The sequence below is a fragment of the Mixophyes fleayi genome, chromosome 1 (genome assembly GCF_038048845.1).
Source record: "Mixophyes fleayi isolate aMixFle1 chromosome 1, aMixFle1.hap1, whole genome shotgun sequence".
In the NCBI taxonomy this organism is placed as follows: domain Eukaryota; kingdom Metazoa; phylum Chordata; class Amphibia; order Anura; family Limnodynastidae; genus Mixophyes; species Mixophyes fleayi.
Genome location: NC_134402.1, coordinates 376,966,962 through 376,993,924, shown reverse-complemented (window position 1 = coordinate 376,993,924; position 26,963 = coordinate 376,966,962). Strand labels below are relative to the sequence as shown.

The 26,963-nt window shown below is 41.5% G+C and overlaps 1 protein-coding gene across 3 annotated transcripts in view; it reads right to left on the bottom strand.

Moving 5' to 3' along the window:
* The window catches only part of DTWD2 (DTW motif tRNA-uridine aminocarboxypropyltransferase 2), a 191,227-nt gene that overhangs the window by 86,804 nt on the left and 77,460 nt on the right, over positions 1-26,963 (bottom strand). For 2 of the 3 annotated variants that reach the window (XM_075179360.1, XM_075179352.1), the window contains exon 4: positions 8,067-8,161. The exons of the other annotated variant lie outside the window; for it this stretch is intronic. In XM_075179360.1, coding sequence (XP_075035461.1) covers positions 8,067-8,161 — 95 coding nt within the window. The remainder of the gene's footprint in view (positions 1-8,066; positions 8,162-26,963) is intronic. 3 annotated transcript variants of the gene reach the window in all.

The window sequence follows — 26,963 nt, the reverse complement described above, 5'->3', positions numbered from 1 at the left end:
TACACACAGCGCAGCTTGCTGAGTATGGGGCTGCATAGACTCAGACCAGTCAATGTGCACATACTGACCCCTGTCCACCGGCAAAAGCACCGACAATGGGCACATGAACACCAGAACTGAACCATGGAGAAATGAAAGAAGGTGGCCTGGTCTGATGAGTCACGTTGTGCATTGTTTACCGGGGAAGAGATGGCTCCGATACGCATTATGGAAAGAAGGCAAGCCAACCGAGGCAGGTTGATGCTCTAGGCAGGGGCGGGCTGGACCGCGGGGCATCGGCCCCCCAGGCCGCTCAGAATCCCGGCTGTTAGGACTGGATGCCCCCGGGAAGCAAAATAAATGTGATGCGGCCGCGCAGGCGACCGCATCACATGACACTTTCATGAATGACGCGGCCGCATCCTGTGTCATGAGATGCGGCCGCCTGTGCGGTGTGCCCCCCCCCCCCCCGGCTCACATCCGTCAGCCCGCGCCTGACTCTAGGCAATGTTTGCTGGGAAACCTTAGGTCCTAGCATTCATATGGATGTTATTTTGACATGTACAACCTACCTAAACATTGATTCAGACCAAGTGCACCTCGTCATGGCAACATTATTTCTTGATGGCAGTGGTCTCTGTCAGCATAATCATGTGTCCTGCTACACTTTAAAAAATGTTCAGGAATGGTTTGAGGAACATGACTAGGATTTCAAGCCTCCAAATTCCCAATCCAGATCTCAATCCAATCGAGCATCTGTGGGAGGTGCTGTTAAAACAAGTAAGATCCATGGAGGCTCCACCTCACAACTTACAGGACTTAAAGGATCTGCTGCTAAAGTCTTGGTGCCACAGGAGTATTCAGAGATCTTGTGAAGTCCATGCCTCAACAGGTCAGAACTATTTTGGCAGCATATGAGAGATCTACACAATATTAAACAGGTGGTTTTAATGCTGCTACTGACCGGTGTATCTAAATATATATATGCAAAAATGGAAATGGAAATGATATACAATGGTGCTAGTTCAAAAATCAAGTCCCAAATAATCATTTAAATTTCAACACCAATATCACTTTCTTGCTTGCAAGCAGCTGCCACATTGTGAAGTGTAGATGGTACATCCGGAAAACAATTCTAGAAAGAAAAGAAGGCAGGGCGTCTCATAGTGTAATATTATAGGATCCAAAACCTATAAAATATGGTGGTAATTATTATGCGTACCAGATAATTTCTTGTTTGTAAGTCATCAAGGATCCCAAAATATGTACCAGGAACGACAGAATATGAAAAACACCAGCAATAGTGCATTACCTTAATTAAACCTGTACCTTACACCCAGTAATGTGTTTAAATGTACCGAATATAAAAGGTGCTAGACAGGTGGATGTCAATCTGTGTCAACCAACAGTGTATAGAAATCCAAAACCATATATCACATTAAGAATCCTAGAACCAATCGTATTGCCAATAGCAGGTGCTCCTTTTCACCCAATACCCTAATGGAAATATGCGTACCAAATTAAAAATAAACAACGCTTATCTATCACCAATCCTGATGACTGCCCTCTGGAGATTGATTCCACTCCACCAGTAGTCTTGAGAAATTTACTCTGCTAGCACAAGAGGGGCAATGAAATAAAGTATAGCATATAGTGTAGTATGCACTATAAGAATTTATTACATATTTTATACAAAATTTGCACTCACAATGAAATAAAAATCAATGCGCTTATCTGTTAACCACTCCAGTGAAATAGACCTCAATTGTGGTCCCCCTTTGGTATAGGAATAGTTACTGCCCAACAGCTTCCACACAGAAAGTCTCTGGAAGTATATGAGCTCCACACAAACAGTGATTGTATAGGAAGTCAGTATACCATCTCAAGGCGTTTCGTCTTAAGAAAACAAAGACTTCATCAGAAGAAAATGAACAGGTCTGTATGGCGTTTTCACTTATAGTTCGCTGCGCTATTTCTGCACATCTGCACTGGAGACAACCAAAGAGTGCGCATGCGCGGTCACGTGATTCAAAAAAAACTTTATTAGTTATGTCCTGAAGGATATCGAACATATACTCGGGCTCATTGCACATGAGCCCAATTAAAATTCAAACACTGATTAGTGAAAATCGTTGTGGGACAGTATGATTGCACAGACACCCGGCTGAATATAGCAGGATTTTAGTATTGTTAAATCCCTCTCATTGGGAAATAGATTTGTAATGGGCATCTTAAAAGCTGAAATGGCTAACATATTGCACATATGCCCGGCTAAAAATAGCAGCACTCTAGGATCATTAAATCCCTCTTATTGGGAAGCAGTCTTGTAGCGGCCATCTTTAACGCTGGAATGTCTGACAATGACCTCATACATAGTAAACGCTTCAAAAAATGGGACGGCAAATGATAACCTCATAGATATAAAATAAATATCATAAAATATTGTGGAAACACACCAAAAATATATAATAAACATACATGATTCTAAAAGCAATAAAACAATAAAAACAATGAATACAACCATAGAACTATAGAAACGGAGCCATTTCATAGCTCTCATTAAGACCTAATGGGGTTAAAGTACCTAATTCATATATCCAGTAAATTTCACATTGTGATAATTTCTTTTGTAAATCACCGGCCCTTATGGTGAATTCAACATGTTCAATAGCTTTGAAATTAATATATTGTGGGTCAGCATTATGTTTTGCAATAACGTGTTTTTTGTTTTTTTTCCTCTCTCTCTCTCTCAATTAAGTTATGTGTAATAATGTGAAATGACAAGAACTTAATTTACAGACATCTATGGTTTGATTTCTTTGCATGTGGGGATTGCAAGGGTTGTTGCTGCCATTTGATGTAAATTTCATTACATATATATATATATACACACACACACACACACACACACCCATACACACATATACACAGTGGTCAATATGGAGATTTAAGAGAAGAAAATATATAAGTCAATGGAATTTGATCTTTTTCAATTAATGCAGTAGGAGAAGTACCACCATATACCAGACACAAGAAACAAGTGGGTTCCTGCCAGGGGCTGGCTGTGTTTGGGGGCATCTGCTGAATCTCGCTCCCCAAACTAAAATTTCCTGCCTTGGAAACCCCACAGTTTCCTTTACAATGGATTCAACCCACCAAGTCAAGGTTCTAAAAAAAAACAGGGAAATATTCTAATAGTTGTTGCAAGAGGTGCTTCAGTGAACAAAACAGAAGGAAGTAGGTCTTATGGAACAAATAGCAAAACAAGGGCTCTCAAACTAATTGTAAATTCTATAAGCAGACAGTACCACATTTACAAAATGTATAAATATTGATGGTATTATCCATGAATATGAAAAATATTAGACGCCAATGTCTTAATATTTAAATTAGAAGAAACAAGGGTAATATAAATAAAAAACAGCATTTAGTGTGCCCTTAACAAAAAAGTCAACAATAATTGCTATATACTATATGCACCATTTATACTAGTAATATTAAACAGGGAAAAGCTGAAATGCTCCTCGGTTAAATTTCATCATATTGTCTTGTAAACCGCTTTACCATTAAACATTGTTTTTATTAAAACAGATTGTTCATTTAAATATTTCAATTAGCTTTCCTTATTTTAGAAAACTATATTCACTTTAAGATGGTGTGCGTTATGCTTGAAAATCATTTTCAAATTAGTTTCACAGTATAAACATGCAGAAGGCTCAAGGCAATAACTGACCCTAAAACCATTAATTAGCAATTAAAAAGCCAAAAATTAACTATTGCTCTTGGGTCTGTTGTTTGTACGCTCCAAGATTCAGATTATTTATAGAACCAACCTGTTTAGCTGTGAATTTGGCATTTAAAATATTTACAATTTCTTTTTTTCTCTTTGTCATTCACTGGATGGTTTAGTAGAGCTTCAGTTTATTCTCTGAGATAATATTTTCCATATTTGGAAAAGAGGGGCATTGTTTAAATTATACATCAGTTGATGACAACAGGCGTCCCAGCAAGCCTTCACCTGCTCCCGATCTGACTTAGCCTCTGCTTTGCTATAAGGCAGAGAATAAGACAGAATGGGAGTAGAAAGCTTGCAGCGAGGTAACACAGCACATTCAGAGGATGATGAGGAGGGATTGTTGTGTATTCTGCACCACTCTCCCGCTGGTGCTCTGGCTGGGAAGGTAAATATTTTAAGACATGTGGGGAGGTGAGAGTGGCAAATGAGGGAAGGTATGAAGCTTGTCTGGGAAGTGTAAGTGGCATGTGGAGGAGGTGCACCTGCATGAGGGGAGGTAGAGTGACTTGTGAGCATATGGGGAGGTTTAAGTGACATGTGGGTGCATGTGAGTAGTTCTGAGTGACATGTGGGGCAGTTTTAGAGTAATATGGGGCATTTTGTATTAAGTGGGGAATAGAAGACATGTGGGGTTCATTTTGGAGCAACAGTGAGATCCGAGTAGCATGTGCTAGAATTCTGAAGTAAGTAAGGTAATTTGAGGCTTATTTTTGGAATTTTAAAACTAAGGGTAAAGTGCAGTTATTTTGAAGGTTGGAGGCTGCTCATGCACCTTTGAGGTATGTTGGATTCCCCATCACAAAAAGCATGTGATTTTGGGCTAAAAACTGTGTGAGCATTTGCATGTAAAATGTCTGTGGCAGTTGCTATCCCCCACAACCTAATTACTAAAAAAACATAGGCACGGCGCTAAAATAAATATAAACATATACAATATTACATAAATATCTAATGATGTATATATAGTCTCTACCAAATTTCACTGAAATACAATTTCTTCAATAGCTTCAGACCATAGCAGAAGACCTTCCAATAGCTCGAGAGTGGACATAAACCAATGGTGACAAGTACTGGTCAGTCTAGAACCATAATAGTTGATGACGGAGAGTCATTCTTTATTTCTCATGTATTCCCGTGACGTTATATGTAGGGTAAGAAAAAGTCACAGAGAAAACATCATAGTGCAGACTGTTATAAATGCAACTTGTATTTATGATGCTCGTGATTCTTAACATGGAGCACCTCACGTCTCCAAGTGATAGTTCTCTATAATTTCCAAAATCCCCCCTAAGGGGTGCACACTTTCTCTGTACTCTGATAAATCTGTTCACAGGAAAACTTGTTAGAGAGCGTTCAGATTGTTGAAGCTTTGTGACACAGGCTACGGTGCATGTGTCTATTTTTGTAAATAAGACCTTTAATATATATTTCATTTTCTTGGTTCTCTTGGTATGAACATTCAATTATTGCTTTAGTACTAGCCAATGAAACAGAAAAGAGAGCTTCTCTGGTTCCATTTCTAGACCCTGTGCTGAAAATGATAAGTCCCAGGAAGCTCATTCTGGACTGGTTGAAGGAACACTCCTTCATCTTGTCAAATAGTGCAATATCCCCCTCATGTTATTGTGATGTTCCTTAAGCGTGCTAGAGAAAATAAGGATACAATCTAGGTAGATAAGGATTGATATCTCCAGTAGGTCCCTAAAGGGGGAATTCATATATGCTCGGAAGATAACTTAGACATTGCACACAGGCCAAATGCAATGACCCGGTATTCAGCGTGGTAATCCCTTGTATTGAAGGCTGTCTTCAATTTGTCCCCCTCACAGACATGGATCAGGGTATAGGGCCCTCATAGGTCCAAGTTTGGTTAAGACAGAGCCTCTAGAAGAGAACAGTGGCAGGGGTTACCGTTTCTGGTTATTTTGTTAAGCCCCCAATGCAGGGTCTTAAGGAGTAATTTTTCTCCGCCACGAACAACCCAACACCAGCAACGAACCTGGAAAGAACACTCACTTCAATTCCTTCAGTATGTAGGTGGTCATAGCCCATATCTCAGGCTTAAACAAAAGATATTTCCTACCCAGAGGTGGCAGGATGCAAGGTAGCAGGACAACTGTGCAATCCCATGTTCTGTGGGGTGGTAGTGTCTGTGTCTGCTTTTTGTTAAAGACCCTGCTGAAAACTTGGTACTCCTCGGGCCAGCCTTTCTGGTCTGATTTAGTCTCCTATCTTTGTTAGGTGCTACATCAAATTGTAGCTTTCACTGGTTGTGTGCAAGTGATATGGCATGACTCATCCCACTCCTGTATGTTTTTATCCCTTCAATCGATCACTCCTAAATGAGGATGAATGTAAATGGCTGAATGTAATTGAAAGAAATTCTTCAAGTGAGGAGGGACATTTACAGCAAATGATCTTGTCTTTAATGGAATCTACAAATCCTCTCTGAAAAGAGGCAAGCAGTGTCTCATTGCTCCATCCTGTGTCTGTTGCAAGTGTCCAAAATTCAAAAGCATATAGGGCAACTGTGCAACCAAGTTGCTCAAACCAGGACAGCCTTGTGGAGGCATTGGCGGTGCAACCCAGAGAGGCAAACATTAGCTTCAATGTGGCAAAAAACTCTTTACTGTTACCCAGCAATGGATGATCCTTCTCGTGAAATGGCGTGGACCAGGCCTGACTTGATAACAGGAAAATGACATTTCCCACTTTGATCCTCCCTGTAAGGAAAGATGCTGATTATAGCTTGAACTGCAGGCCAATCTGGATCAGGAATCCTCTACACCCTTCAGTGTAACACACAAGAGTGCAACAATTTTAGGCTCCTGGACAAAAATGGCCCCGTCCTTTGTTGTTGCTGGTTAAAAATCTGAGATTCTATCATGATGATTGAGTCAACTGACCAACAATTCATAGCAGGCAGTAGCTGCAAAGACTTTAACCTCCTCTTTGTGTGTCTGTGAACACCACATTGCAGCTGCACCTCAGCATGGTCTATGTTAGACATGAGCAAAATGTCATAGTGCTGGTAACACCCAAGAGAGAACCAATTGGATGGAATAGCTATCAGAGACACACCACATCCGGCTAAGCATCTTAGTCCCGAGAGGACAGGTTGTGAGATACAAGATATTTATGAGTTGGAGATAGTACAATCATAAGGAGCAACGTCAAAATTGATAAACAGACACACAAAAGAAAACTCTTTGAAGCACAAGCAGAGAAACAAAATCCCAAGTTTGCACAAGCAAATTATTAGCAAACTGTTCTTTATAATGGCTGCAGACTGGTGAGGTCTCTTAGTCCTAATTGACTTAGTGCAAAGTGCGGATTGAGGTAAATGAAAAAGAATATGCAGATGCCAGTGTAGATGGTGCATTACCACATATCGTCTGTAGGTGGTATTATGGCATATCCTTCTGTTCCTTTTGTCAGTGTTGATGGTGCACTGCCACTTGTTGTCCGCAGCTGACATTGCGGCGGATTCTCACACAGTTTCAACAAAATCTGCACTAATTGGAGGTACGCTGTAGTGGTAGGCTACAGAACTACTACAGTTTAAGGATAATAATTTATAAAAAAAAATGGACATGCCCAATAAACTCTTCTTCCCTTTGGTTTTCAATTGACTATTATCCTACCTTGCAGCAGCATATAAATAGGTTTCCATTGTTCAGCATTTATTTTTAGAGAGTTTGATGTTTATGATTCCTGTTTGGGTTTATTTTTTTCAGTGTTAATGACAACAAAAACATAAAAAAAAGTCATATAATTTGGTGTTTATCTTGTTTTTATTTTAAAAAGGAGAGAGGAACAATATCAGGGAACAGGGTCACAGAGGACAGGGAAAGGATATCAGGGACAAGGTGTTAGTGCAAGGATGACATGGTAGTGAGGAGAGAAGAGAAAGAATAGAGTGTCCTGGGAAAGTATCCCAGAGAAGTGGGCTCCTGGGGACTGGTACATTTGTATCCCCTAACCCTGCTCACCAATATGTATAGAGCTTTTTTTTTCCTACAACTATTAACATTTTGAAGATCAGTAGCCAACCCTATCAATCTCTCCTCAGCGGAAAGGCACATTCCACACTCTTTTACTGGCATTTAAGTAATGTTCCAAGTAAGATGAAGTTCTAGTTGGAAGTTTTACCTTGTTCTGATTAAAGGAAATAAGGAGTTGCTGCCATTATTAACTTGAAACTTCACCATACTGCATAAAATCATTATTTGTAATATTGTGACCTAATATTGAAATAAAGGACAATCTAAAGTACAAAATGCGAGCTTACCTTTCTTCGCCAAAACGTCGACCAATTAAGACCTTGTATTTGTCTTCCGGGAGGCAAGCTGCTAAAAGGGGCACTGTTCGAAGAACTCTACTTTCCTAAATAAAGTAGGTAATATTAAAACAAAAAAGACACAATTAATATATCTTTAATTAGGATTAACATTACAAGAACATGTCAGAGCTTGCTTCTACAAAATCTAGTACATATATCCAAAATACTACTAATGCTAGAAAAACAAGAAAATATCTGATAATGGTGAAAACAAATACTGAAGGAGAATGCAAGCAAACTTTTTTTAAACCCCAGCAACTAAAACAGATAGATATAAGCAATATACTTCCTATTAATAAAATTACTTTTCCCTAAATAGGAACACATGCTGCACCTCAGCAATATAAGAGTATTGGCAGAGGTTGAGATCAAGCCATACATCCCAATAAAAGTGCTCCATCTGTAAAATTGCAGGGGTCATTCATTTGTGACCTAACTGATTTTGGCAAAATTCAGTGGCACAAGCTTTTTAATGTAGATAGTGTGCAGTGGAGGGTTAAGTCCAAGCAATTGTCCAATCGGCTGCAGTAACATCCATCCACTGCTTTCCAACTACATTCAAACTTCTCCAATCTGTTAGCCCTGGAGAAGCAACTGGTGCCCTTACCACTTAGAATAAGTATCTTGAGAACCAGAATTATTCCCAGAATCTCAAAATTTTATTAGCTGGTACACGGAGTACATTAAAAAAAACAGATGTTTTTCTTTAAACAATAATTGTTTACCAGAAAGGCAAGCAGTTATTTTTTAAGTGCACTGTGACCTCAATTAAAACAAATGTCTTTATTGGTATGCATTATTACTAATTAATCTTTATTTATAGGGTGCCACAAGGTTTCCGCAGTGCCGTATAGAAAACAGACTGTCGACCGTACAGGGTAAAACAGTACAGAACAATAAGCTTCAAATAAGGCTTGCACAGTGACGTTGGAGCAGAAGAATAGGTAGAGAGACAGGATGGAAGAGGACCCTGCTCCTAAAAGCTTACATCCTAAAGGGAGGACAATCAGACAGGAGGAACAATGGGGCGTCAGAGGGGATCAATCGCAAGAGGAGCGCATAGCTGGACAGGGAGAAAGAGAGGAGATCGAGCATGGAGAGAAGGTTACGTAGACTTTGAGGAACAGATGAGTTTTAAGTGGCCGTTTGAATATGCACAAAATAGAGAATTACAAGGGAACCTGCAATAAAAAGGAACCTTCATCCAGAAGTGTATAAGAAGTAACATGTGTAATATAGAGCAGTTTTAAACTTAAAGTCTTATTAATTTACTGTGGAATATTATGTCGCAAGCGATATGAAAACGAGGGTATGATGGATACTGAGAGAATAATCAAGGATTATAGAAGAAATATTTAATTTAAACAATACATGGGACAACAAAGAAATTATGATATTGATTGTAAATATCAAAATAAGGAGTCAATAAATAAGCAACACACATTTGCAGTTTAAAACTGCGTTTTATTACTCATTTTCCTACTTCATTTTATACTTCTTGAACTTATTATTATTTACCTGTTTTTATACAAAAAAAGGACTCACATTGGGGGGCAAGGGTTCATTTTTAATGCATACAAATAAAGACATTTGTTTTAATGCACCTCAAAGAAAAATAATGGCATCCCTCTCTACCTTTTGTTGTTCTATGTTGGGATATTAGAGGTAGCATCCTGTACTGAATTTAAAAAATGAGATAATGAATAAATTATGCTGAAAAATGGGAAGATAAATCTGAAATCTATTACTACTATTTGGTAATAAAAAGGCCTGTGTGGTTGAAATACCTTTTTGCGAGCAGAACTTTTTTAAAGTTATCAACTTCTCTGCAGTACTAAGGTTAATAATGCACATGGCTACAAAATTCTAGTTTTGTTAGCTAAAGCAATGCAATGATTATTCTTGGAATCTCTCTCCTGTTATCTATAGTCTGAGATACTGTCACACAAGGTTTTAACTGTCCATATGAGCAATTTGCACTGTTAATAGATAATACTAGAAACGAAAATGCATAGATTATAAATAGCTGCAAAATTGTTTAGCCTTGTGTGACATCAGCTTAAGGCGGCGGTTCCCAAAGTTCCCAGGGGTGCCGCGGCGCTGTCACTAGGGTGCCGCGGACCAGCCATAAAAAAAGGAAAACACAGAAACTTACCAATCCGTCGGGCGCCGGTACCCAGCAGCCTCCTCTCTCCCGCAGCTGTCACTGAATATCGACGTCAGTGACAGCTGCGGGAGAGAGGAGGCTGCTGGGTTCCGGGCGCCCGGCGGATTGGTAAGTTTCTGTGTTCTTTCTTTTTTTTATGGCTGGTGCGGGCCAGAGTGAGAGGGACAGAGAACAGAGGAGGAGGGCAGAGGAGTGAGAGGGATCGTGACAGCGGGGCAGAGGAGGCGGACAGAGCAGAGGAGGGGGCAGTGGGGCAGAGAAGGGGGGACAGAGAGCAGAGGAGGGGGACAGAGAGCAGAGGAAGGGGACAGAGAGCAGAGGAAGGGGACAGCGGGGCAGAGAGCAGAGGAGGGGGACAGAGAGCAGAGGATGGGGACAGCAGGGCAGAGAAGGGGGGGCAGAGAGCAGAGGAGGGGGACAGAGAGCAGAGGAGGGGGACAGAGAGCAGAGGAGAGGGACAGAGAGCAGAGGAGGGGGACTGCGGGTCAGAGAAGGGGGGACAGAGAGCAGAGGAGGGGGACAGTGGGGCAGAGGAGGGGGACAGAGAGCAGAGGAGGGGGACAGAGAGCAGAGGAGGGGGACAGAGAGCAGAGGAGGGGGACAGAGAAAAAAGGAGGGGGACAGCGGGGCAGAGAAGGTGAGACAGAGAGCAGAAGAGGGGGACAGAGAGCAGAGGAAGGGGACAGAGAGCAGAGGATGGGGACAGAGAGCAGAGGATGGGGACAGAGAGCAGAGGAAGGGGACAGAGAGCAGAGGAAGAGAACAGAGAGCAGAGGATGGGGACAGAGAGCAGAGGATGGGGACAGAGAGCAGAGGATGGGGAAAGAGGGCAGAGGAAGGGGACAGCGGGGCAGAGGAGGGGGACAGCGGGGCAGAGGAGGGTGACAGCGGGGCAGAGGAGGGTGACAGCGGGGCAGAGGAGGGGACAGCATGACAGAGGGCAGAGGAGGGTGACAGCGGGGTAGAGGAGGGTGACAGCGGGGTAGAGGAGGGTGACAGCGGGGCAGAGGAGGGGCACAGCGGGGCAGAGGAGGGGCACAGCGGGGCAGAGGAGGGGGACAGAGGAGGGGCACAGCGGGGCAGAGGAGGGGGACAGAGGAGGGGCACAGCGTGAGAGGGACAGTGGAGGGGCACAGCGTGAGAGGGGCAGTGGAGAGGGACACAGCGTGAGAGGGGCAGTGGAGGGGGACACAGCGTGAGAGGGGCAGTGGAGGGGGACACAGCGTGAGAGGGGCAGTGGAGGGGGACAAAGCGTGAGAGGGACAGTGGAGGGGGACACAGCGTGAGGGGCAGTGGAGGGGGACACAGCGTGAGAGGGGCAGTGGAGGGGGACACAGCGTGAGAGGGGCAGTGGAGGGGGACACAGCGTGAGAGGGGCAGTGGAGGGGGGCACTGCGTGAGAGGGGCAGTGGAGGGGGACACAGCGTGAGAGGGGCAGTGGAGGGGGACACAGCGTGACAGAGGGCAGAGGAGGGTGACAGCGGGGCAGAGGAGGGGGGCAGAGGAGGGGCACAGCGGGGCAGAGGAGAGGGACAGTGGAGGGGCACAGCGTGAGAGGGGCAAGTGGAGGGGGACACAGCATGAGATGAACAGTGGAGGGGGACACAGCATGAGAGGGGTAGAGGAGGGGACAGCGTGTGAGAGGGGCAGAGGAGGGGACAGCGTGTGAGGGGGCAGATGAGGGGACAGCGTGTGAGAGGGCAGAGGAGGGGGATAGCGTGAGAGAGGGCAGAGGAGGGGGACATCGTGAGAGAGGGCAGAGGAGGGGGACATCGTGAGAGAGGGCAGAGGAGGGGGGACAGCGTGAGAGGGCAGAAGAGGGGACACAGCGTGAGAGAGGGCAGATGAGGGGACAGCGTGTGAGAGGGCAGAGGAGGGGGGACATCGTGAGAGAGGGCAGAGGAGGGGGGACATTGTGAGAGAGGGCAGAGGAGGGGGACAGAGAGCAGAGGAGGGGGACAGAGAGCAGAGGATGGGGACAGAGAGCAGAGGAAGGGGACAGAGAGCACAGTGGGGCAGAGGAGGGGGGCAGAGGAGGGGCAGAGGAGAGGGACAGTGGAGGGGCACAGCGTGAGAGGGGCAAGTGGAGGGGGACACAGCGTGAGAGGGGCAAGTGGAGGGGGACACAGCGTGAGAGAGGGCAGTGAAGGGGGACACAGCATGAGATGGACAGTGGAGGGGGACACAGCGTGAAAGTGGTAGAGGAGGGGACAGCGTGTGAGAGGGGCAGAGGAAGGGGATAGCGTGAGAGAGGGCAGAGGAGGAGGACAGCGTGAGAGAGGGCAGAGGAGGGGACAGCATGTGAGAGGGCAGAGGAGGGGGGACATTGTGAGAGAGGGCAGAGGAGGGGGGACATCGTGAGAGAGGGCAGAGGAGGGGGGACATTGTGAGAGAGGGCAGAGGAGGGGGACAGAGAGCAGAGGAGGGGGACAGAGAGCAGAGGATGGGGACAGAGAGCAGAGGAAGGGGACAGAGAGCACAGTGGGGCAGAGGAGGGGGGCAGAGGAGGGGCAGAGGAGAGGGACAGTGGAGGGGCACAGCGTGAGAGGGGCAAGTGGAGGGGGACACAGCGTGAGAGGGGCAAGTGGAGGGGGACACAGCGTGAGAGAGGGCAGTGAAGGGGGACACAGCATGAGATGGACAGTGGAGGGGGACACAGCGTGAAAGTGGTAGAGGAGGGGACAGCGTGTGAGAGGGGCAGAGGAAGGGGATAGCGTGAGAGAGGGCAGAGGAGGAGGACAGCGTGAGAGAGGGCAGAGGAGGGGACAGCATGTGAGAGGGCAGAGGAGGGGGGACATCGTGAGAGAGGGCAGAGGAGGGGGGACATCGTGAGAGGGCAGAGGAGGGGGGACATCGTGAGAGAGGGCAGATGAGGGGGACATCGTGAGAGAGGGCAAAGGAGGGGGGACATCGTGAGAGAGGGCAGATGAGGGGGACAGCGTGACAAAGAGCAGAGAAGGGGGACAGCATGACAGAGGGGGCAGTGTGAGAGAGGGCAGTGTGTCTGGATGCAGAGGGGGCAGTGTGTCTGGATGCAGAGGGGGCAGTGTGTCTGGATGCAGAGGGGGCAGAGTGCCTGATGGCAGAGTGTCTGGATGCAGAGGGGGCATTTTTGCATACAACTAAATAAGTATTTCTGTCCTGACCTAAATACTTATTACAATTTTTTGACCCAACTACTTCTAAAACAGGACTGCTCAATAATTATTTTGGAGGGGTGCCTTGAAAAAATTTGGAGACTCTAAGGGTGCCGCGAACTGCAAAAGTTTGGGAACCACTGGCTTAAGGTGTAAACTGCACTCAGAAGTGTATCATATTTATTTTTATATTTGTCATGGTTGTTAGTTGTCTACCAATAATGTCTGAAGAATGGGTGGAGGAGGGTTGTAAAATTCTACAAAAAGTGCTAGAATGTGAAACGTTAGTAAGATTTAATACACCAGTATGTTGTGAATGCAATTAACCCCACCAAACTGAACATTAACAAAGGGATTATTCTCATTGTCCAATGTATACATTTTCTTCAGAAGGAGTTACCTAGGAGCAAATTGTCTACTTATGTTCTGTAAAAGGATGATTAAAACTATATTTATTAATTAAGCGATCCCTAGAAAAAGACACCAGAATCCTAGGGATATTGTTTGTGTGTAAACATAATTTCTATATATTTCAGTTGTATTGTCCTACCTAGTTTTCTACAAAAATATATTCTTAGAAGAAAATGTGGCAATGTCTTAAACTGTGTTAAGAGCACTGACACACAAAATAAATTAATACTGAATGAAGTTCTGAAAACAAAACTAAAAAGGCACTGAAATAGTAAATTTGTACAAAAAGCAATGATCACTTTGCATACGATCTATTTTCTAGAGGAGACAATGGTACTCAGAGTCAAAACATGTTACCTGGGACTATGCCGAAGTGTCAGAAGATTTATTATTTTTTTAAAACAAGCAATTTTAAACTTTTTCTAGGTGGTAGATAATACAAACTGAATACTAATCATCCCCTCATTATTTTGTTTTTGCACTATGTAAGCAGCATGTAACAATAGCTAGACTAGACAATAAACACTCGTACATATTTTAGGCTGGAAGCTAAACAAGATGCATATGCGCATATTGTTCAATATTGAGAAACATGATTTTGCTGAGCTGACGCCATCTTGTTGCCTTATAGCCATTTTATTGTCCCATAGCTCAAAGACAGCTTAGATACAGCTAGTTTGTAGGAGTTATTCATTGCTTGCAAGAAACTATGCCCATGACCTTGAATATGGCGACAGAAGACAATCCAACCCCCCTGGGGAGAATTCCTGTGTGAAAATGCGAGAATGTAGCAAGATCTGTGTAAAGGAAGCATGAGTGGTTAAAACCTTTTGGGGCGTAGTTTTCTGAAATACTTGATTTTGTGCTATATAGGTATGAACTTGTAACTAATAAATCAGAGCTAATTGCACAAGCAGAACTTGCAGTGTCTTTTATTCTCTCCGGTTGATGAACTCATAAACTGACGCTTACAGGGGAACTGACAGATTAGATCCAACAGCATTGGAGGTCCACACCGAGACTGCTGACCTGATCCAAGGACAGACAATTTTAGAGGTCGCCCTGGACACAGGACTCTGACTATAACCCGGGTGAGTAGAGTTTGCTACTCGTCAGACTCCTCTGTTTAGAGCTTCTTCATGTCCATCTAAGGTATCAGGCACAAAATGTAAGTCACAGATTTATACAGTAATTACTAACTCAATTTGTTTACTGTAATTGTAGTGGTAACTAGATTTCTGAAAGATGAGTGAATTTTTAGTGCATGTGTGACACACCAACACAATCCCCAGAAATTTATCAAAGAAGTTGGATGAATGTCGCAGACCTAACTCCCAGATACTGTCAGAAAGGCTATTCTGCACAGGGGCATCCAGTGCAAGGAGCCAAACAGAACCGGCCATCCACTGTTAGGAGGCCAACAGAACTGGGCATTCACTGTTAGGAGCCCAACAGAATCGGACATTCACCCCAAGGAGTCCACACGGGACGTCCACTGTTAGGACAACCCACAGAAACTAGATCAGAGTATCTATTGGGACTCAACAGTACTGTCAATATGGGGGAATATAGACAGTAAGCAGACAGATGACAGCAACCAACCCATAGAAATGATGCGCAAAGATTTTAATAAATGGGAGGACTAGAAGGTCTGCAAGTAATTTTTCAAGAAAGCGGGGATAGCCAAAGAATGAATTGATATGTGTTGAGTGGATATGCTAAATGCATAAGGAGCTGAATCATAAAATGAATCAAGTTGGTTGTGTACTATAAACATGTTTGATGCTGCTCAGCTGAAAGAGTGAAATGTGCCCCCCCCCTTATTCTGTGTAAAAGATTTCAGTGTGTTGAGATAAGAAGGACTCTTTTGTAATCTGGCAATGTATGTAACATTGATGAAAAGGTTCTTCGAGTATGCTTCGATAATTCAAGAGTATCTAAAATGTGTCCGGAGTGGTGAGTGGTAATAACATGTTGAAGCTGACTTGAATTTAGTCCAATGCTGGGCCTTGTAGTTCCACAGCAGTAGGCTGGAAGTTATCAGTTCATTTTTCTTCCTCTATATGTGAGTTTTGTCGCTGTCTTACTGCGTGTGAGGGAGATCCGTGTTTGGCTTGACCGTTTTTCAAGAGACATGTTTCAAGGTTGGAAAAAGTTGTATATTTGTAAATGTAATGCCTTCATTGCTTAATTGTAAGTTTTTGAAGAAATGCAAGAGAAGTTTTACATTCTTTGGTCCGTCACTGCACGATTCAGTGGACGGACAAGACTGTAAATAATGTACAGAGTGTCAGGAGAAAACACTGACCTCCAGCTGGCTGGGGTCCAACAAGCCGTTTCTGTATTTGAACAAAATTATTTTGTCTGTGAAATTGAGAAATATAGCTTTCTCTTTAAGTTAAAAGAGAAAGGTGGAGTGAGCTTTTACCTGTAGATATTACAAGCGTGTTTAACCTGTGTAAACATGGTGCTGATGAATGTTCTCAGAAATCAGGAGGGTTTGTTATGCCCATAAAGAAATGTTACAAGAAAAAATGCCGTCTGTGAGCGAGACTTGTTTAGATGAATATATTTGTACTCTACATAGTTGAATCCAGTTATACTAGCAGCAGCCACCTGCGTAAAAGCAATAGCTGCAGCTGTTGTAGTGCTTGAAAAGAGTGTGGCACTCACCGGACTGTTAGTTACTCTGACTCAAGACTTAGGTCTCTCTCCAAGTTGCCGACGCCTGTCTTGCGCCGCGGCCACCCACCATCTTGACCAGGGGTCTGCGCATGTGCAAACCTACAGACTGTTAAAACCTTGTTCCTCTCCTCATTGGAAAATTAACTACTCCTCACTATTTAAGACATCTGCTGCCCTAATACCTTTGCCTGTTCTTGGTCCTCATTCCTTTGAGGTAACCAAGGAGTTCTCTGTTCCTAAAAAAATACAGTTTTTTTCTATATGCTTTAAAAATAAGTGACATACTTAGATTTACACAAAGGTACCAATTATTTTTCACGCAAAAAAACAATGTGGCAACTTTGGTTGGATGAGTTTTGTTAGCATAACAGTGAGGGCAACTCTGTGGTGAAGTCACTTAAGAGGGTATTAACACTCTCTTTATTAGTTAGGCAGCACCACTCAAGAAGTACAGTTTGGGGCTGCACTGCTCAAAAGTAGACAGAATCCTCATTTAGCTTCCACAAGCAGGAGTCAGTGTACTTCAGGAAGTCACAGGATTTTTTCACTTTTCACAGTACATAGGTTTCACTAAAAATAACTTTTTTTTATTCTAACACAGTTTTATGTTGGTATCATAACTGAGTAAACATCATTTTACTTTCCACGCACTACAGGGGAGAAAAATGATGTCTGTAATTCCACTTTCTTGGTACATGGCATGCGCTAACATATAATAACAAAGCTGGATGTCTGACTTCTAGGCCATGAGGTTCTGTAATTGTTTCACGCATTATGCTCTTGCAAGAATTATGGTAATGATAAAATCGCTGAAAATCCTGATGGGGATGGAAGCAAAAATGAGGGAAGATTATTACCTACACATACATGGAAGCAAAGTGTGAGACTTCCATGGAACTTCGCTGCTCACTGAGTCACCCCCATGACTGTAGGGCTTCTGGCAGAGATCTCGGTCTTACTTCATATTCATGATAGAGGTGAGGGGATTGCACTTTTGCACAAACCACCATGTTCAGACTGCAAATTTGAAATAAAGCTAGCGGGACCAGTGATGGAGCCTGTGACCTTTACAATCAAAGTTAGAATGTTAACACCGTTTATACAATGTACAAAGTGCCAGAACACGTTTAGATTGTAAAAGGTCCCAGTGACATGCTATTTCCCTGTAAAGCATTGATAACAGATTCATGCTGACCTGGATGTGATATTAAGTGTGTTTTATTACTACTGGATATATTAGTAACAAAAGGAGATATATTTGGAGTTTCTGGTGACTGATAAGCATCTCTCTAGGTCTACAAAACAATAAAAAAGCCATGCTTGTGCCATGACTAAAGCACACATATCTGTCTTTTAAATATCTCTTTTCAATTAACTGTTTCAATATTTTTGCCCAGCATTTCAAAAGGTATTAATTATACAGGGACAAAAATCACCAAAAAACGAATAATTATTTATTAAAAAGAAAATCCTGAAAACTGACAAGGTAAAACCATAAAAACAGCTCTGTTTATGCTTCCCGTGTTGAAGGGGTTAATACATACTATAGTTACCTGCGCCTCCCTGTGTTGTCATATATATTTTACGGGAAATTTTCCCTCTTAGTGACTTTCCTTTCTCATAAAAGTCTGACTTTCTAATTTACTGAATTTCTAAGAACTATTAAAAATAAGCATGAAGTTGGATTTGTGCCAGTTCCCAGTACAGTCATAATTGAAGGACGAGAAATTCTCATTAAACAGGCAGAGCTATTAATTACTACATGTTAATTATGAAGCATCCTAATCACCAAGGGCTTGTTCATTTAGGAGGAAAATGGGAGAAAAGCTGCCTAAAATTAAGCACTTAACACAACTTAAATCTTCCATTCTTGGATACATTTCTGAAAATATAGTAACTAGGGAAGCATAATTGAACGCTAAATCATTTTGGCGCTTACAAACCATAAACCATACATTAACGATAGTCTCACTCACATACTGACATTTGCAGTAAGCTAACAGTAGGGAGGCAATGGACAAATTTAGATGTATACGTTAATATTGCAGTTACCACTATTATGTCATTAAGTGGATAAAATGGAACTCAACTATCTCAATATATTTTAAAACCATTGTACAAAAAGATGCACAGTAAAGAAATAGGCACGATTAAAGGGTTAAATTGGATGAACGCCATCAACACTTGTACTGTGCCACACCATGGATAACAACAACATATAAAAATAACATGTTAATACCAGCAATATCATACACTCTACATAGGGCTCCCATATGTCTGGGGTAGGAATCAGCTAAGTTGCAGGAAATTTTGGCGCAAATCAATTTTCCCAACATAACAGGCAGTTTCTCCAAGGTTAGCATTTCCAACTATACAATCTTCAAGGTCTGTATTTGCTTCTTCATTCTGCGGAAATGGAATTTTGCACTGTATTTGTAAATTTAATTTATCATAATTTATATGCTATGAATAGAGCTGGGAAGAAAGTCAATCTGCTGTGTGGTGTAGTTAGGGTAGGACTGAGAACATTTTAAACCAAATTCTGCCCACGATGTAAGAACATTTTTACAGCCAATTGCAGAGTCCATGTGGACTATTCAGGACTCTGTACCACCATCATGGTCCTATCTAGCCCTCTCTATGTTATGGCCTCAGTATCTTGCAGATCTAAGCACTGCAGTGAATTCACTATGCCTAATGTTCCCATTTGCTCCTTTTGTCTCTCATTATCCCCTCTCTTTAGAATGCAAACTCCTACAGGCAGGGTCCTTTACCCTGTCTCATGTCAGTATCCTATGTCTCATATCTGCCTGCTTTCCGATATCCTCGCTGTCCCTGCTTTGTCTTCTGCTGAACTGTTTGGGTATATCATGCAATGTGTTCTGTTAATTGCATCCTTGCATTTATTATGCTACTTATCTGTACCCATTGTTGTTATCTGTATGTACTTATGCAAATATTGCTGTATGTTCTAACCCCTCTGTATGGCGCTGCAGAAGCCTTGTGGCACTTTATATATTAAAGATAATAAAAAAATATTCCACTGAACAGCTTTGAACATGTTGCTCTAGTTTTGGGTTTACAGACAACTTAGTTTTGTTTCTGGCAACCTATATGCCTATATATTGTGTTTTCACAGAAAATGGTCTATCGTGTAATAAGGCAGTTTATGAAACCATATTCTAGGGATTGAAAAATAACCTTATTAGCAGTTTAATGGATAAAGCTGAGTACATGGAAAATGGCTGACATATTTATAGGTTTTAAAGAGATCATTATCATCTCAGCTCACATCAGTCCCTGCCCCATAGGAGCTTACAGTCTAAATTCCCTAACATACAGACATACTGAGAGATACTAAGGTCAATTTAATAGCAGCCAATTAACCTACTAGTATGTCTATGGAGTGTGGGAGGAAGCCGGAGCACCTGGAGGGAACCCATGCAAACACGGGGGAAGAACATATAAACTCTATACAGATAAGGCCATGGTAAAGAATAGAGTTCAGTGTTCTGAGGCAGAAGTGCCAACCACTGAGCCACCGTGCTGAAGATCTAAATGTAAAGTACCACAAATCAGTACAGGATGGTTCTTGCCAAGTGCAGCAATGTTTACTGTGAATTTGTAAGGGACTACACCTTAATACATTCACAATACAAAGGTAAACAACACATTTTTCAGAAATTATTATTGTACAATAAACAGGTAGTGTATTTTTAATCAGATATAAACAGCAGGTGAGTTGTCACTGAATATTTATAAGCAGCAGCTAAGAAACTCAATCAGTTTCTATACTCTTTATCAGGTGCCAAGATGTACTGCTAAAAAATGACTGCTGGCACCTTACATTTGGGAGTCATTTCTATTGACTTCAATGGAATGGCTCTTAAAAAGATCATGTCCTTTATTTTACTGACTTTCTCCTGAATTCTACACTATTTTGTCCACTCGTGTTACAGTGTAATTTAGAAGCATGTTAGGCCTGCAGACTTATAATGTAATAGTTGTGGAAAAGACGAAAGGCCTTCAGAGCACCCAAACGACCTACCACCTTTTACCAAAGTCTGGGTTTGCCGTTGACCAAACTGCCTGTTTGGACAGTTCTTCGTCAGTTATCATGGAATGTCTCTTCGCCATAACCCTAGCAGAAAAAAAGGTGCAGACAAAAGGATGCAACTCCCGTAAGTCTTCAGACCATTCGACGACCCATCCTTGCATATTCCCATAGGTGAGAGCTGAATGCTTGGCGGTAAATAAACAGTGAAAGTCCCTCCTTACCGCATCACTCTTCAGGTCTCTCAACAGTTAAATGTGTCATCTAGATTTTTTTTTAAGTTTAAGAAAGTTTCCTGCAAGATACTAGATTATACCTTATGGCAATCCCTGTTTAACTCCTCTCTGCCTGTTTCACTACTGTATCTAAGCAGTGGAAATTTCCCACGTATTGAATTAATTTCGTACTGATTCGCAGGGTATGACACAGACTTCATATACTCCTTATTATCATTGAGGTTAGGTTGTTTGCTGACTGAAAGTTTAAAATGTCTCTTACCTTTGTCACCTGCCTTGCTTTTCCTGCTATATGTACTTAGTTTTCCACCTCTTTGCTATTCTTTATTTCTTCTGTTACTTCTTTACTTATTCCTTACTTTATTTTTTTTTGTTTATCCCCTTATTCTACCTAAGATTTATTATCTTAATTCTTTGTCTTTTTTTTGTTCCCGGTGTCTGTATCCATTTATTAAAAAAAGTTATGCAAACTACATAATTGATAAGATTAATTAACAAGTCTTCCAATGGTGTTTTCTTTTACTTCAGTGTCAAATTCCTTAGACAGCATAAGCTATAAGTGTTGTACCAGACATCTAATCTGTGGACAAATACCCCACACAGATGAAAAATGTGTATAGAATGCAAGTGCTACATTCTAGTGTCAATAAAACACAAAAAGTGCCCGTAGGCATTGGTCTAATGGCAGGTGAGGATAAAAAAAAAGGCCAAAGAAATGCAAGGTGATACAGGAAAGAACGAGTGCATTGTTCTGTGCTAGGTGAGAGTACCCGTGAAATTTCAGATCACTCCTCCCCCCAGACCCTGTCCCATGGGGCACAGGTACATTTTGCTCCAAACATCATCAGCCTTCTGGCATCAGACAAAGGCAACCTGCCCCATCAGAGAGTGACGTCTTACTCCTATCAGGGAAGGCCATACACTTCAACAATATCAACTTGTATCTAACATTGTCATGCATGACACAAATTTGGGAAATGTTGTCACAAAACAGGACTCCTTTTAGCCATCGCTATTTTCACTCAAACTGCCACTGGGACAAGTAATACTTATTTAAAATGAAAACTTAAATTTACTTTAATACTGTATAAATATTAAGCAAAACACATGATAATGAGTCATATGGAGTGGATGCTGTCATATTACTCAAGTGGCGGATGATGGATTGGATCTTAATATATCAAATAGTAACACTTGAAGAAAACATCAATCATTCTGACATGAGAGCAACTTTGAATCTTTCAACAAAACTCATATTATAAAACATTTCATGATTTTAAATTATTAATTTTCCATAACCTTTAAGCTAACTGTTGACCAGAAAGCCCGGACAGGATACATGGCAGCCAAGCTTGTCATGTATTCTGCATCACAAGTGTTTTGTTTTTTTTTAACACTTTCAGTGCTAAGGACGAACTGAACTCCACATAACTCCACATATACCCATAAAATGCTAAGAATGAGCCCATTTGCCCTTAGCACTTATGGAGTTGATGAGGTTGAAAAAACGCACCAGTCCATCAAGTTCAACCAGTCCATCAAGTTCAACCTAGTTGATGAGGTTGAAAAAACGCACCAGTCCATCAAGTTCAACCTATTTTGGATCTCTTGCGATCCCTCACTTATATTTGAAATTGTTCCAGATTAAGCAACCGCCAATCTGTTTCCATCGGGAAAACTCCCTCCAGACCCAATATTGCAGTCCTATTTTTGCCCTATATCCACTACTATCCTTCATTTTAATTAATGGTCGTATCCCTGGATACACTTTTCCGCTAAAAATTTGTCTAACTCTTTCTTAAACATATCTATTGAATCTGCCATCACAACGAATTCCACCACTGTCCTTACTGTAAAGAACCCCTTCCTTTGCTGGTTGAGAAACTTCCTCTACTCTAACCTTAGGGGGTGACCGCGTGTCCTGTGTATAGTCCTTAGGATAAAAAGTTCCCTGTATTGACTCTTTAATGTATTTGTACATAGTAATCATATCTCCTCTTAGACGCTTTTTTTCTAAAGTAAACATGCCTAAACTGGCGAACCTTTCCTCATAACTTAATGACTCCATACCCTTTATCAATGTTGTCGCCCTTCTCTGAACCCTTTCTGGTTCCAAAATATCTTTTTTATAGAGTGGTGCCCAGAACTGTACTCCATATTCAAGATGAGGTCTTACCACCGAGTTATACAGTGGCAAAAGTTTAGCTGAGATGAAAAAATAATACTCACTGTTCATGTACTGACGGAATGGTGACTATATTTTGTTGATGGGGCTGGGGGAAATGTCTGTAAATGATGACATCGGTGGCAGATGATGATGCCAATGTGCAATGATGTTACAGGGTGCATTATCCTCAGCCAATATACTATATAAAACAATATGAAAAGTGTAGAGATGGTGGAGAGCACAAAAGGTGCCTGATATCCCCCCTTTTCCTGGTACCTAGAAACTCTGGGGCATTATTAATTTTTATTTATAGGGAGCCACTAGGTGTCCGTAGCGCCGTACAGGGACAAACGAAATTACAATATGAGGTGAGACAGCACAGTACAGTAAACAATAAGCGCAGTAACTCCGTGAGCTCAAAGCACAGCTAGGGGCGGGGGAGGGGAAGGTCTGCATACGACGGAGCCCAAGAGGGAGGGCACGGATGACAGGGAGACCCCCAGAGGGGAGAGGAGGGAGCGAGAGGAGACGGGGGGAAGAGGGTCCTCAAGGAGGAGGGCAAGGTAGCTGGAGAGCAGAGTTAAAAGTGGTGAAGACAGGAGGAGAGGTGACCCTGCTCAAAGGAGCGTACAATCTAAGGGCATTCTAATTTGAAGAGTCCCCTCTTTCAAATGATGTAGCCCCTTAGAAGTTATTGGCTGATTATCATGTATGGTTACCAGACAATAACACCTTACACTACAGAAAGCATTAGGAATTCCAGGGCAAAAGACACTGTTAAGAGGAAAAAAAAAATACAAAATAAAATACTAGATTTTATTATGAAAACCTGTGTGTAGAACCCAGCGTTTTGTGAGTTGATGCTAAAGCACAAGAAGGTATAATAGTTTAGAAAAAATGCACACACATTAGCTTTAGTTCTCTTTTTGCAAGTTAAATAAAGCCCCAATATGTTGGCCATTTTAGGAAAATTTTAGGTAGATTCTTTTTGCGGTGTCAGGAAGTATAAGCAAAACCGAATGGTATTAGCAGAAAATTCAAAGTCATCTGAAAAAAAACAAGGTATAATTTATGTGGGTACTGCATAAACAAATTACGAATATTGAAATTTCACCAGCCTAAAAAGTGCCAAAATAGACTCCGCACAGGGATGGAAAAAGCCTCACTGGCAAAGGGGTTAAAGAAACATCCCCACCAGATTTAATAAATATAATATAAGCACTGTAAAAATATACATCCACTTTTGGAATTAATATGAATACATTGAATTCCTTCTCCAAATTTAAATGCCTACTTGAAATTTGCTGCAGACTGGTACAAATGTTCTTTCTGATTTAAGTGGATGCTGAGCACTCGCTAGCTACCAGCAGGGTTCTCCATAGCTTGCAATATTAAATATTTTAGTAAGTGCTTTTCAGCAAGTCACTATACTTACAAGTAATTTTTTTTTCTGGGTTAGCATATTCTTATTATTTAATATACAGCCTCATTCCTTTGCAAACATTACCCATAATAATAAGGAGATTGCTTATTCCAGCTTAATTAAAAAGCAGCAACATTTAAATGTCAAGTGGAGAATCTAACTGAACACAGAGACCCGTACAGTGAATACAGGCAGGGGGTGATCCTTAGAGATGGCTATGCACTGAGCAAAAACAGAAAAAGCTGGATGGAATCTGGAAAGTTAGTTGTTTAGCAACACATTACATAAGAAGCCAGTAAAAGCACATGACATACTGTAGTGGATGTCATATGTTGTAAGAATAAGTGTGCAGTAAGGCAAACTAAATTTCCTAATGTTTTGACAAGTGGCACTTTCATCATATTATATTTGTATGTTCCTGCTCATCTAGTTTGCTTTTTTATTATTTTTTCTTCTGATATGCCGTGGCGGACTCCCTTCCTCTGCAACATAGTGAAAAAGGGAGGTGTGCAGAGTGACAGGTAAGAGAGGATAGCACTTTCGCTCTTCATAATTAGGTCTTGGACGGTACAGTGCAAATTGCTGGGTTGGCTCTTTTTTTCCCCCTGAAGGGAACAGGGGGAAAAAAAGCAACACCATCTACTTGCCATCTACTTGACTGCTTGTCAGAGTCACATAAAACAGCACTGACAGTCGGGTCTTCTGATTGGACAAGCAGTACATCCATCATCGTCTTGTGTGGGCTGTAGCCTCTTCCCTTCTAGGTGGGAAAACACTGGATGTAGACAGTATATAAAGGCTGTGGCTACAAACATTAACCATGAACACTGTGCTCAGTAGTGTCCACATTCTCATTGTAGAAGATGGTGCAGCTGAGGGATTTCTTGTTTTGCATGTGTACCTCTCTCCCTCTGTCTCTGTCCCCCTAGTCGCATGTGTGCGCATATTTCTCTAGCTTTTCTGCATTTCTGTCCCTTTCTTTCTCCTCCTGTGTGTGTGTGTATATATATGGCTTCTTTTGCCCCATTATGCCATCTTGCCCCAGGTACACACTTGAGGGGCTTAAGTTGCCCAGATCCCCCCTGCTCAAATCACTCCCCTCTTGATATCAGCAACTGGGCAGCCGGGGATTCAAATTATTAAACAAAAATCGAAAAACCTTTATTCATTAAAAAAATGCTTTATTCAAAGAATAAAGCATCTTTTTAATTATATTAATCAATTACCATCATCTGAGATGGAGATAACAGAACAGGTATTGTAACGGTACTAATACCGCCACAATATTTAAACAGGCTTGCCCATGCAAGCATTTGGAAACCCATTCTAGAAATCCTGTATATGTCCATGTACGCAATACACTTTTTATGTGTGATTAATAACAGACTAACACATATAAACCACATTCTATGGTTTCTACCTAAGCAATAGATAAATTAGATGTAGCACAACTAAGTAACAAAATGCAAAATTAAGTAGTGAACAACACACTCTCTATAGTATAGTAATATTATAATATGGCATGGTTAGAGGTATAAAGTGATATCTGTCATTCATTTCTGTACAATGGATAAGAATAAAAACATCTTAGTTCCATATTTTCAAAAACATTTATATGGCCAATATGGCTTATGTTCCATTGTTTCCAATAGAACTCCAAAGTGCCTTAAACTTTTGCTTCTGTCTCCTGTTTCCACCATAAGCAGAAATGCAACTAATATAGGTTTGTATAGACTTGTAGGCACTGCGATTTTAAGGGTGGATGCGCACACACATTTCCAGCAAAGGTAAATCAGCGTCTGCTTTGTCTATTCAGTATTGTTTCTATTAGTCAAGAAGACAAATATATCGCACTGGACCAATCCGCTATCCCTTCAATGACTCCCTAATATTTGTTTATTCTTCCACACATTTCATATTCCAATTATTAAGGGATGGTGCACCCACCACATGTATTGCAGGGCACTCACTGGATTGATACAAATTAATTTATATGCTTTATTACTGTACAAAAACTTTAAATCACATGAATCATATAGTTGTATTACTCAACTCAATTCTTTATTAGTAAAATAATTAAAACCCAAGAATGAATGAAAAAAAACTTATTTAGTAAACTGTTAAAAATAGCAGTAAAACCTGCTATAACACACCGCTGATTAATATGTTCTATATAGATATTGTATAATTACTTGCTAATGAGCTCCTATATATCATTAATAGACGCCATTTTAGACTTGTATTTAACTGAAGCATCATTTTATTTACTTTAGAGTCATATATAAACTCCATACTACGGATCTCTTGTCTGGACATAAAAGTATATACATAGCACACTGGTCTGATCACACCTTCATTCTGTAAAATTGCGCTTTTATATATTTCTTTTCTTTCCTTTTTTTTCTCAGATAGTCTGCTCAAAAATAATTGTATTTCTGGCATATACACGAAGGACGGCTGATTTGATCAAAATGTCAGCGCTGCTTTATAATTCCAATCTGGTCCTGGATATCCCAGTTTTCAGTAGCAGTGAAGCAAGAAACATTGGATCATACAGAAAAGTACT